This window comes from Pan troglodytes, chromosome 19 (assembly GCF_028858775.2).
Source record: "Pan troglodytes isolate AG18354 chromosome 19, NHGRI_mPanTro3-v2.0_pri, whole genome shotgun sequence".
NCBI lineage: Eukaryota > Metazoa > Chordata > Mammalia > Primates > Hominidae > Pan > Pan troglodytes.
This window is the reverse complement of record NC_072417.2, coordinates 60,974,595-60,988,030: the sequence shown is the minus strand read 5'-3', so window position 1 is coordinate 60,988,030 and position 13,436 is coordinate 60,974,595. Positions and strand designations below refer to the sequence as shown.

Here is a 13,436-nt window from a genome sequence, read left to right as displayed (position 1 = left end):
GGTGCAGGGTGAGGTGGGGGAACTACCTCTTCCTTTCTGCAGGTTCATTCATGGGCTGGAATCTGTTGTGGAGGCTAGCCTTGTGGTCTGACCTGGAGAAATCTGGCCTGGTCATCAAGGGGAGCACCCTGAGTTGTTACAGATTTATGGTTTCTTGAGTTATTTATGGATTCTCCAAAAATCCAATGCAAGTTTTGTCATGAAGCTATCTGCAATGTCTGCTACTTGACAAATCTCCCCATTTCCCTTATTAAAATTTCTTACATTGAGCCAGGTGCGGTGGCACATGCCTGTAATCCCAGCACTTTGGGAGGCCGAGGTGGGCGGATCACCTGAGGTCAGGAGTTTGAGACCAGCCTGACCAACATGGTGAAACCCCGTCTCTACTAAAAATACAAAAATTAGCTGGACATGGTGGCGGGCACCTGTAATCTGAGCTACTCAGGAGGCTGAGGCAGGAGAATCACTTGAACCCAGGAAGGAGAATCACTTGAACCCAGGAGGTGGAGGTTGCAGTGAGCTAAGATGGTGCCACTGCACTCCAGCCTGGGCAACAGAGCGAGACTCCCTCTCAAAAAAAAAAAAAAAAAAAAGTCCTTACATTGTCAGAATAGTTTACATGTTTACATTTTGTATTGCGGTTCGGTTTCAGAGTTGTTTCTGGTTTGCAGCCATTACCAGTAGTCCTGTTATGAACATTTTTGATCCTGTCCTTGGTGTCCGCACGTCTGCATTTCTGTTGGGTGTATACCTAGGAGTGGAATTGCGTGGGCACAGTGTGTGTGTGTGGTGTGTGTGTATATTCATCAGCTGCTTATTTCTTTATACTTTATGTCATCATTTGTATCCAAGTACCCAATGCAATATAGCAGGCCTTTAAAAATGTCATTTTGTTCAGCGGTCATTTTGCTATAATGTTGATGAGAAAAAATAGTTGATTCCTGGCTGGGACTACTGGAGAATGCAGTTTGCTCATTCTCCCCATGTCTGCGTGGGTTTTCTCTGGGTGCTCCAGTTTCCTCCCACATCCTAAAGATATACCATTAGGTGATCTGATTGTCTGCACGGTCTCAGTGTGAGTGCGAGTCTCCCTGAAATGGGAGGGGGCCTATCCAGGGCTGGTTCCTGCCATTCATGATCCTGAGCTGGAATAAGTGGGCAAATAATTATCTTACTCGTTACTTTTGTTAAATGTATGTATAGCTCACATTTTTTTTTTTTGAGGCGGAGTCTTGTTCTGTTGCCAGGCTGAAGTGCAATGGCGCGATCTCAGCTCACTGCAACCTCCGCCTCCCGGGTTCAAGCGAATCTCCTGCCTCAGACTCCCAAGTAGCTGGGACTACAGGCGCGCACCACCACACCCAGCTAATTTTTGTATTTTTAGTGGAGATGGGGGTTTCACCATGTTGGCCAGGATGGTCTCGATCTCTTCATCTCGTGATCTGCCCGCCTTGGCCTCCCAAAGTGCTGGGATTACAGGTGTGAGCCACCGCGCCCAGCCGTAGCTCACATTTATTTTAATGTTTAATAGTAGAAGTGTTTGGGTCTTTATTTAGAAGTTTGGCGATGCTTTTGGGACGAGAAATATGCTGTAGGAGCTTAACTATTATTTATATCAATTAGTCTATGGGAAAATTGGTTTAGTTATATGTTGTTTTGCTTCAAGTTCAAGTTCAGGTTATTAAGAGCCTATCCGTGATGCTGCAAAGATTTACTATACCAGGCAGGTACCAGACTCTGGTTACATATTTGTGAGTGAATAGAGATGATGATAGGATCTTAAAGCTACAAGTGGTTTTAGATTCTCATTGGGTCCACCCCTCTGGTTTACAGTGATTTATGTGTCAGAGTTCAGTTAATTCCTTCCCCAGCGTGTGGCATTTGGGCTGCCAAAATTTCATGAGTAGACATGACACTTATAGCATGTCTGTGCATCTTGGAGTTGTCTGATTTCCTTAGAATACGTTTCTGGTCCGGGAGCAGTGGCTCACACCTGTAATCCCAGCACTTTGGGAGGCCAAGGTGGGCAGATCATCTGAGGTCAGGAGTTCGAGACCAGCCTGACCAACATAGAGAAACTCCATCTCTACTAAAAATACAAAATTAGCCGGGCATGGTGGTGCATGCCTGTAATCCCAGCTACTCAGGAGGCTGAGGCAGGAGAATTGCTTGAACCCGGGAGACGGAGGTTGTGGTGAGCTGAGATCGTGCCATTGCACTCCAGTCTGGGCAACAAGAGCAAAACTCCGTCTCAAAAAAAAGAAAAAGAAAAAAAGAATCCGTTTCTGTGCAGGCATACTATTTCATGCAGTATGTTTTGACTTGTCCTGGCTGGACATTTCTTTTCCCCTTATATTTTCATGATTGCACATTTAAAATAGTGTCTATGGCCGGGCACCGTGGCTCATGCCTGTAATCCCAGCTACTCGGGAGGCTGAGGCAGGAGAATCACTTGAACCCAGTAGGTGGAGGTTGCAGTAAGCTGAGATCGCACCATTGCGCTCCAGCCTGGGCAACAAGAGTGAAACTCCGTGTCCAAAAAAAAGTCTCTACAACAAGAAAGATATTCTTTCTCAAGCTCATTCATCCCTGTCAGCATTGCCTATGATAAGCTCAAAAGTTCATCCCAGCTCTGTTTAACGGCAAAGTACCTCAGGCCATTTCTCAGTTCTCCCAAGGAGAAATGTGCTTGATATCCTCCCAGGAGGAGGCGATTTCAAAGGATGGTCCAAGTTTTTCACATGGTATTCAGACAGATGTGAGGCACAGCTCTAGAAAAACTCCTCAGAGACCCCTGAGAGGCCTGGGGGAGGGATGATAACTGTCCTGCAGACCCTTGCAGGCATTTTACTCGCATTCTCTAATTCAGTCCTCAAAACCCTTGGGAGAGGTGACCTTATAGCCCTACCAAGGGGATATCTGAGATTCGGTGTGAAGCAACCAGTCACACCTAGTTGTAAAGCTCACCCCTAGAAAGTGGTGGGGCTGAAATAGACCCGTTCCCTCTGGGTGCCAGGTCTTGGCTCTCAGGCTCTGTAGACATACATTCCAGATTAGAGTCGCTTTCACATGGAGAGAGACTGCAAGAGCCTTGCTTCCTAAGGGAGCTTTCCCTCTTGGGGTTTGACTAAAATAGTGACAGATTTTGAAAGCTGTTTTAGAAGTTCTGAGACGGTTGAAAAATCCAGCGTTTGCTGGACGTGGTGGCTCATGCCTGTAATCCCAGCACTTTGGGAGGCCGAGGCAGGTGGATCACCTGAGGCTAGGAGCTCGAGACCAGCCTGGTCCACATGGCAAAACCCTGTCTCTACTAAAAATACAAAAATTAGCTGGGCATGATGGCACATGACTGTGATCCCAGCTACTCAGGAGGCTGAGGCTGGAGAATCACTTGAGCCCAAGAAGTGGAGGTTGCACTGAGCCTTGATCGCACCACTGTGCTCCAGCCTGGGTGACAGAGTGAGACCCTGTCTCAAAAAAAAAGAAAGACTAGGAAGCCGAGGCAGGCAGATCACTTGAGGTCAGGAGTTTCTCAATAGCTTGGCCAATGTGGTGAAACCCCGTCTCTACTAAAAACGCAAAAATTAGTTGGGCATGGTGGTGTGTGCCTGTAGTCCCAGCTACCTGGGAGGCTGAGGCAGGAGAATCGCTTAAACCTGCAAGGTGGAGGTTGCAGTGAGCCGAGATTGTGCCACTGCACTCCAGCCTGGGCGACAGAGTGAGACTCCATCTCAAAAAAAAAAAAAAAAAAAAAGAAAGAAAAGAAAAATCCAGCTTTTTTTTTTTTTTTTTTTTTTAATTCTTACTAAACCTGGGCAAGACGAAAATCTAGCATATCAGTTTTCAAATAGTGGTTGGTACCACCTCTCCTTCCAAATATGCAAATATGTAGGAGAGGGTGTTTTTTGTTTTTTGAGATGGTGTTTCACTCTTGTTGCCCAGGCTGGAGTGCAGTGGCGCAATCTCTGCTCACTGCAACCTCTGCCTCCCAGGTTCAAGCAATTCTCCTGCCTCAGCCTCCCAAGTAGCTGGGATTACAGGCATGCACCACCACGCCCGGCTAATTTTGTATTTTTAGTAGAGACAGGGTTTCTCTGTGTTGGTCAGGCTGGTCTTGAACTCCCGACCTCAGGTGATCTGCCCACCTCAGCCTCCCACAGTGCTGGGATTACAGGTGTGAGCCACCACACCCAGCCGGGTTTTTTTGACTGTCAAAATTAATAGAGGTGACTACTGGCATTTATTCCCCGGGTGGGGCGCAAAGATGCTAAGTGTCCTGCAATGCCCAGGAGCAGTCCCGCTCAGTAAAAAGTCACCACTGCAAAGCGCCAGCAGCTCTCTGTATAGAAATGCTGACAGCTTGAGAACACCACCTTTCTGGTAGCCCTGGTTATGATCATCATAATAATGAAGGAATCTTAAACCAAAATGAACGGATCCAAGTGTTTTGGAGACTGCAACTTACATAATTGAGGTGGGTGTGGGGGAAGGTTCCAGAAGAAAAAGAATATTACAACATCTTACTTTTGCAATTTTTATACAACCATGACCATGTAAAAAAAATGGCTAGGAGTCCTTCCCAGAGACCCCTTGGTAATAAGGTGCCCTGAAAGTTAAGCTTTCACAGCTTCTCAGTATGGGTGCTTCTGATGATAAGTTTCCTCTATGGCTTTTATTGGGCCTCAAAGGTTTTGTTTTTCTCTTTTTCAGCACTTTCCAGATAGTATTTCATTTCGGTTTTGATGTCTTCTTTGATCTAGAAGTTATCTGGAAGTCTCAACTCTTTCAGATTATTTTGGTCAACTTTCTTCTTTGATTTTTGTGGATTGTGATCCAAGAATGTGGTTTTCAAAAATTATTCCCTTTATGGAGTCAGACGTGCTACCATTGCGCCACAAGGTCACACATTAGTCCCTTTTTGTGGTCAAGTACATGATTACTATTTTGTAAATGCTCTGTGCATGTATAAACTAATGTATACTGTCTATTTGAGGGATGTGAGCTTTATATCATAACTATTAAATTAGGTGAGTTCATTGGCTATTCAAGTCCCCTATGTCTTTAAATGTACCTTCTCTGGGACTCCTGGCAGGAAGGAAATATAATGAAACCTTCCTGTATAGCTATATATATATATATATATATATTTTTTTTTTTTTTTTTTTTTTTTTTTTTTTGAGACCGAGTTTCGCTCTTGTTGCCCAGGCTGGAGTGCAATGGTGCGATCTCGGCTCGCTGCAATCTCCACCTCCCAGGTTCAAGCGATTGTCCTGCCTCAGCCTCCCCAGTAGCTGGGATTACAGGTGACAGGTGCCTGCCACCACACCCAGCTAATTTTTTTTTTTTTTTTTTTTGTATTTTTAGTACAGATAGGGTTTCATCATGTTGGCCAAGCTGGTCTCAAACTCCTCAGGTGATCCACCTGCCTCGGCCTCCCACAGTGCTGGGATTACAGGCGTGAGCCACTGTGCCCAGCCTAGCTGTACCTTTAATCAAGTAATCCTTGCATTTTAATAATTTTCGCTTTATCTTGTTAGCTGCTTTGTTACTAGGTGTCTACAGGTTTATGACTGTTAGATCTCTTTTATAAATTGTGCTTTTTATTATTATAATGTGGCTCTTTATCCCTGCTTAATGTTTTCAACCTTAAATTCTACTTTGTCCAAGTTTAATAATCCCACCCTTTTCTTCTTTCTTTTTGCCTTCTCTCTTTCGCATTTGCCTGCTATCATTTTGCCCCTCTCTTGGGCTTTAGGAACCTTTACTTTTGAGTTAGTTTTAAGTGGTTTCTGGTAAACAGCCTGGTGTTGGGTTTTTTGTTTTCTTTTTACCAAAACTTCAGAGGCCGTCTTATAATTGGAGCCTTCAGTCCATGCCGACTTAATGTAACAGCTGTGAACTTGATTTTGTTCATTTCGTTTTTAAAGATTTTATATGACTGTTTCTTCTTTTCCTTTCCTTATTGTTGCTGATGCGAGCGAGTCGCGCTTTGTTTCCTGGTTCATTGGGAAGTTTTGCCGCTCAGGTCACAAAGTAGCAATTTGTTAATTGCTACTTTCTCTATCCCAGTATTTAGAAGCCAGTTATTTCCTGCAAGGTGCTCTCTTTCACCACTGTCTTCTCTCCTTCCCCCGATCAGATGAGAAATATATAACACATCTGTTGTCACTCTTTTCCCTGTCATTCCCCCCCAAAATGAGAGCTTTGAAAGACTTTCATGTGCCCCGTCTGGTCTCTTTTGCAAACTGTTAGATTTTGCTGACAGGGCCTAGTACTTTCTATTCCAGACTTATCAAAATTCCCCTCGCAGCACTTAGCTTTATGTGACACATTCTGAGCCGTCTGTCCTGCATGTAGGGTGGTGGACAGTACATGGATTGCAGTGTCCACTGTGCACCACTATTTTTCTCCTCTTTGTCGCCCCCCATCTTGAGGTGGTGGGTCTGGTTCATTCGAGTGTGTGTGATATGTTCTCAAAATCCTTGCCCAGCCACAAATATTTCCTTTCACTTGGGAGTGAATGGCAGCTTGGCTGGTTGCACGACTCTTGAGTCGCAGTCCTTTTCTCTCAGGCATCTGAAGCTGTTTTCCCACAGCCTCCCAGGCCCCAGGGTTGCAGGTGAGAAGCCCAGGCTTTTTTTGTTTACAGGAGAGTCACTTGTTTTTTTCTGGTGGGAAGCTTTTAAGATGCTCCCCTTGACCTTGGAGTTTAGAAATTCTCCCAGAATATGCCTAGGTGCGGGTTTTTGTTCTTCAACCTTACCTAGAACTTGGGGGTGCCTTTTGTTCTACAGACTCAGGCCTGTCTTTAGAGAAATGTCTTTTGGTTTTTGTTTAATGATTGTCTCTCCTGCTTTTGACGTTTTTGTGATTTGCTGTTGAGTCTCCTGGATCTATCTTCTGAGTCTCCTGCCTTTTCCCTTGTAGTTTCTTTCTCTTCTCTTTTCCCTTCCCTTCCTTTCCCTTCCCCTCCCCTCCCCTCCCCTCCCCTCCCTCCCTTTTTTTTCTTTTCTTTTCTTTTTTTTTTGAGATGGAGTTTCGCTCTGTGGCCCAGGCTGGAGTGCAGTGGTACGATCTTGGCTCACTGCAACCTCCCCTTCCCGGGTTCAAGTGATTTTCCTGCCTCAGCCTCACGAATAGCTGGGATTACAGGTGCGCACCACCACACCTGGCTAATTTTTGTATTTTTAGTAGAGACGGGGTTTTGTATTTTTAGTAGAGATGGGGTTTCACCATGTTGGTCAGGCTGGTCTTGAACTCCTGACCTCGTGATCCGCCCGCCTCGGTCTCCCAAAGTGCTGGGATTACAGGCGTGAGCCACCGCGCCCGGCCTCCCTTATAGTTTCTATCTCTTGGTCAGTCACGTTTTTCAGTCCCTGTTTTTTCATTATCTTCCTTGAGATGCAAGTTTGTTGATCATTTTAAGCTGTCACGTTTCATCTGTTTCATCAGCAGCCTGCTCTGATGCTTCTGGTGATTCTTCTTCTCTGACTGCGAGACCCCCTCATGCGTGTTGCTGTTTTCTTTTCTGTCCCACCCTCTCGTGTATGGCAGTGGCTCTTGGAGTGATGAAAAGGGCAGCAGCTTTGGCTCCCGGGGGCTGGTGGTGTGACAGCCAGCCTTTTTCTTCCCCGCTTCGTCCTGCTGGTTCAGTCTTGGAGATGGAGAAGCTTCAACTCATCGGTGTAGCTTTTTCTTACCTTAACGGGGACCAGAGGAAAGTTGGGGGGTAGGCTTGTCCCAGGTTGCACTCTGACCTCCACGCGGAAGTGGTCATCAGGCTGTGAAGTAATTGTACTCGGCTCAAGAAACATCATATGGGGCCCAGCATGGTGGCTCACGCCTGTAATCCCAGCACTTTGGGAGGTCGAGGCGGGTGGATCACCTGAGGTCAGGAGTTCAAGACCAGTCTGGCCAACGTGGTGAAACCCAGTCTCTGCTAAAAATACAAAAATTAGCCGGGCGTGGTGGTGGACGCCTGTAATCCCAGCTACTGGGGAGGCTGAGGCAGGAGAATCACTTGAACCCGGGAGGTGGAGGTTGCAGTGAGCCAAGATCACACCACTGGACTGCAGCCTGGGGGACAAGAGCGAGACTCTGTCTCAAGAAAGAAAGAAAAGAAAAGAAGCATTGTATGGTATCATGTATTCTTGCTTTTGCCAAACCTCATAAAGACAGGTGCACCATATTCTTTTTCCTTCAACGGTATCCCAAGTGTTGAAGACAGTCCTTGGCACATGGTATGTGCTTATTAAATATTTTTTGAAGGAGTAAGCGGGTAGATGTATGAAGCATGATGGAAGCCCTTGAAGAGACAGAAGGTGCTCAACTAGGAAAAGTCTTGTTCTGTGGCGGGGGGCAGGGGGTCACTAAGCATGGCACCAAGAGGTCCCCAGCCCTGTTCACAAAACACCTGAGTATGGATTGATGCATATTTCATTGGCCAAAAATAAAAAAGTCATGTAGAAATCAAGGTGGCCACACAGGGACAGGAACAGATGTGGCCGTTCTCAAAGCAGCATCTGCTGGCTCCAGAGCTGCGGTGTGGAGAGGGTGTCAGGGGACTGAGCCTGTCAGCTGCACTGGTGCCATCTGCATGGAGGGGGCTCTTGTGGGGTCCAAGAAGCACATTATGAATGCTGTGGGGTTTATATAACCTTCAGGAAGAACCTAACGGCCTGTGTCTTTAATGCAGTGTAAGGCTCTAGGCTCAGACTGGCTGGAAACAGAATCTTCTTGGGGTGGGGTGGGGCGGGAGTTGAACCAGAGTTAGTGCCCAGGGGTCTCTGAACACCACTGTGTTCAGCATCTGTCTCCCAGCATCCCAGAAGTTTTGTCCATCTCCCCAGGGGAGGGGTACCAGGACTTGCACCCACCCTAGACGGGAAGTGACTTTGTAGAGAGGAAGTGTGATGTGAGCGTGGGGGCCTCTTATTTCCTTCTGTTCTTATGCTGTTTATTTCTCAATTTTATTAAAGCCATCACTGTCTCAGATCCTGTTATCCTAGCCCAATAAATGGAAGGAGAATAAAGATAACAGGGGTGCTTTTTCACTGCCATCTCGAGAAAGAGGAGACACGAGTTCCGTGGGCATCTGTGGTTCCCATGAAATGTAGCTCAGGCGTTGATGTCAGCCCTGGCCTCAGAGCCTTTCCTACCAGGAAGAAAGGAAGAACTGCTATTTCGGGCAGCTGCCAACTCCTCTCGCCACCTGCCGGGGCTCCAGGCAACATGCTCTCATTTTGAAAGGCTAAAAGTCACAGCTTTGTCCTACTAATACAAAGCGTCCCTTTCTGCCCTTCCCAGGGCTGTGGAAGAGAAAAAAAGAAATAAACTTCACACACATCTCAGACCCCAGAACATTTCTTCCCACCCGCCGAGGGCTGGGAATTTAATAAGGTCAATCTAAACCAAAATTACAGAGTATTTTGGGTAAAATTGTGTCTATGACTGGCTAATCTAAAGAAATGCTTTGAGGAAAGAAACAATCAAACATTCTTTATGAGAAACCTGGAAAGTCACATCCTTGAGATGCTTTCTAACTCCTTTTGGAGGTCATGGGCTTTCTGCTTCTTCCTGCTCCAGCCATTTCTCCAGGGGTGCTTGGTCGATGTGCACCTTGCCTCCCCAGCATTCCTGCAGCATTCACTCCCCTGCACCTCATTCCTTTGCCTTTCCTGAGCTCTCACCTGTGCACCTGACAATCTCTGGCCCTTCTCTGTGTCACACATCGTGTTGGCTGTGCCGCTGACAGGGGGCTTTTTATGGCAGGAGTTCTGCTCCCTTTTGGAGCTTCTCTGTTTCATTGTTCGTTCAGGCTGTTAGAACAGAATACCACGCCTGGGCAGCTTATCCACAACAGACATTTCTTCCCCACAGTCCTGCAGGCTGGAAGTCTGAGATCAGGGTGCCAGCATGATGGGGCCCTGGAGAGGTTCTTCCCGGCTACAGACAGCTTCATGTGTCCTCACATGGCAGGAAGAGAGCTGCGTAGCTCTTCAACCTCTTCTTAGAAGGGCACTAATCCCATTCACGAGGGCTCTACCCTCAAGACCTAATTACCACCCAGCGGCATCACCCCCTTATACCATCACCTTGGAGACTAGAGCTTCAATGTATGAATCTCAGGGGACACAAACCTTCAGTCCATAGCACCCTCAAACACTATGATGAAGTGACACAGTGAGAGTGGCCACCCGTGGGGCAGACTTCAGAGGTCACCCTGCAACCTTTCTCCAAATGTGTGTGACTGTCCTTGCGCCATGTAGGTTGTGTGTTTCAGTTGCGCCAGGTGGATTGTGTGTTTTAGCTGAAGATTTCTTTCTCAATGATTGCAGACATCATGTAAAACAAGGCATTTTAATGGTACAGTGACTGATGACTGAGAATTTCTTTTTTTTTTTTTTTTGGAGACGGAGTCTTGCTCTGTCACCCAGGCTGGAGTGCAGTGGCATGATCTCAGCTCACTGCAACCTCCACCTCCACCTCCCGGGTTCAAGTGATTCTCCTGCCTCAGCCTCCTGAGTAGCTGGGATTATAGGCATGTGCCACCACGCCCAGCTAATTTTTGTATTTTAGTAGAGATGGGGTTTCACCATGTTGGTCAGGCTGGTCTCGAACTCCTGACCTTGTGACCCACCTGCCTCAGCCTCCCAAGACTGAGAATTTCTTAAGCAAAAATACACAACCTTGGTTGTACATATGTTCCTTTTAGAAATGTGGAGATATAGGAAAGAATTAAGAAAAAAAATCCATCACAAACAGCACTGCCATGGCCCTATCCACACCTTGTTTTTGGCATCTATTTCTCTATTCTTATTTGTATGTTTTCACATGCATGCATAATACATACACGTGTATATATTTTTACAAGTTGTATAGGTTGGTGCAAAAGTAATTGTGGTTTTCACCATATTTTTTAAATTCCATTTTTTTTTCTTTTTTAGCCCAGGGTAGGATATCTGAGATTCTTGCATTTGAAAGGTACAAGGACCTAATATGACCTAGAAAAGCAGGAACTTTTGCTGGGCATTCCGTTTCATAGGAATATTTAAAGATAGATGAAACTGATGTTCATTCTTAGGGCTAGATGCCGTGAGACTGAGCTTTGCCAGGTGTCTGTGCTGCCCAGCATGTAGATACCTTCTTTGGCACTGGCTTACCCTGTGGCTTCAAACGTGTAAGTGGATATTGAGGAAGAGTGGGTGAAACCATTGCTGTTCCCCAAAGGCAGGAACCCTATGTGGCTTCTTCACTGCTGTGTCTCCAGTGCCCAGCACAGTGCCTCCCACATCAGAGGTGCTCAGTGAACGTTAGATGACTGGCATTTCAGCTGTAGGGTGGCTTGTACACTGACAGTCTCTCTGTCTCTTTCAGGAGGGTTGGAGTCCAGGCGTTTGGTACGGGGCGTGAAAGGCAGAAGCATTAGCATGAAGGCACCCACCACTTCCCGAGCCAAGCAGGGACCATTCAAGACCATGCCTCTGCGGTGGTCCTTTGGATCCAAGGAGAAACCACCAGGTGCCTCCGTCGAGTTGGTGGAGTACTTGGAATCCAGACGAAGACCTCGGTCCACGAGCCAGTCCATTGTGTCGCTGTTGACGGGCACTGCGGGTGAGGATGAGAAGTCAGCATCGCCGAGGTCCAACGTCGCCCTTCTTGCTAACAGCGAAGATGGTGGGCAGGCCATTGAAAGAGGTCCAGCCGGGGTGCCCTGTCCCTCGGCTCAACCCAACCACTGTCTGGCCCCTGGAAACTCAGATGGTCCAAACACAGCAAGGAAACTCAAGGAAAATGCAGGGCAGGACATCAAGCTTCCCAGAAAGTTTGACCTGCCTCTCACTGTGATGCCTTCAGTGGAGCATGAGAAACCAGCTCGACCGGAGGGCCAGAAGGCCATGAACTGGAAGGAGAGCTTCCAGATGGGAAGCAAAAGCAGCCCACCCTCCCCCTATATGGGATTCTCTGGAAACAGCAAAGACAGTCGCCGAGGCACCTCTGAGCTAGACAGACCCCTGCAGGGGACACTCACCCTTCTGAGGTCCGTGTTTCGGAAGAAGGAGAACAGGAGGAATGAGAGGGCAGAGGTCTCTCCACAGGTGCCCCCCGTCTCCCTGGTGAGTGGCGGGCTGAGCCCTGCCATGGACGGGCAGGCTCCAGGCTCACCTCCTGCCCTCAGGATCCCAGAGGGCCTGGCCAGGGGCCTGGGCAGCCGGCTCGAGAGGGATGTCTGGTCAGCCCCCAGCTCTCTCCGCCTCCCTCGTAAAGCCAGCAGGGCCCCGAGAGGCAGTGCACTGGGCATGTCACAAAGGACTGTTCCAGGGGAACAGGCTTCTTATGGCACCTTTCAGAGGGTCAAATATCACACTCTTTCTTTAGGTCGAAAGAAAACCTTACCGGAGTCCAGCTTTTGATGGAGTGTGTCAGTATTGTGTGACGCTGGCATTCTTGGGACTTTGCCAAGCAACTGTAGGCAGCTCGTGTTGAGAATGGGTTTCCAGGAAACCCATTGTCTTGTAATCTCTAAAAAAAAAAAAAAATTTTTGTGTGGTGGGGGGTCTCCATATCTAGACTTCCAACACCCAATGTCCATATAACCCAAGGTCGAAAACCTTCCTGCATCATTGGGTGCTTTGCTACAGTTTGGCCACTAGAGGATGCTATTGGGTCAGTATTTCCAGTTTCAGGGCAAGAACTGATATTTACTAAAGAGTTTTGGATGTGGGCAAACAAGATGAGGCTGGTTAATAAGAATCTTCAATGTCATGTCAAATACTGTCACTGGCTTTTCCTTTTTCTTTCTTTTTTTTTTTTAAATTGTGGACTTAAAGAAAAATATTTTATTTTTAATGCTTTTCTGGGATAAGCATTAAAGATGCCAAAAAGAAAAAAAAAACAAAAGAATGATAGTGACGGTAAGGCAAGATTCTAGCAAAGAGAGATGGGAGATAAATGGCTGAGAGTTCAGGTGAATATTTAATATATTAAAAATTGTATTAAAGTTTTTCAAGGTATTTTAAAAATAACTATTTTGATACTAGAAAAAAGTTCATTTTTTAATTTAAATATGAGATCTATGTACAATTTTAATAAAATCCTGTCCATGAAACACACATGGCTGTCTGAATTATTCAAGTCTGATAAATGACCTTGTTTCATTTCTGCTGAGTAAACTTGGTTCGTTGCTATTGCTATCAGAAAGTAGTTACTTGAGTTCTTTCTAAAATCTAAAAGTGCTTTTCGTTCCAACGACTTGCTGTTTTCTAAAGAAGTGGAAGCTTCCTCAGGCCACTCTCCGGAGGGCTTGTACTTGAAAAGACGTGAGTTCCACATCTGCCTGACAGACTCTTAGTTGACTGTCCCGTTTCCTAAAGCTCTGCACACTCCTCAGTAGCGACTCTTACAAATATCCTATCATTTCTTACTTAGAAGCTGCT

The 13,436-nt window shown here is 46.5% G+C and overlaps 1 protein-coding gene across 2 annotated transcripts in view; it reads left to right on the top strand.

The window, feature by feature from the left end:
- The window catches only part of USP43 (ubiquitin specific peptidase 43), an 87,876-nt gene extending 74,764 nt beyond the window's left edge, over window positions 1–13,112 (top strand). For both annotated transcript variants that reach the window (XM_009432765.5, XM_511843.9), the window contains exon 15: window positions 11,377–13,112. In XM_009432765.5, the coding sequence (XP_009431040.1) occupies window positions 11,377–12,413 (1,037 nt within the window). In that variant the 3' untranslated portion in view covers window positions 12,414–13,112. The remainder of the gene's footprint in view (window positions 1–11,376) is intronic.
- Window positions 13,113–13,436: the final 324 nt, after the last annotated feature.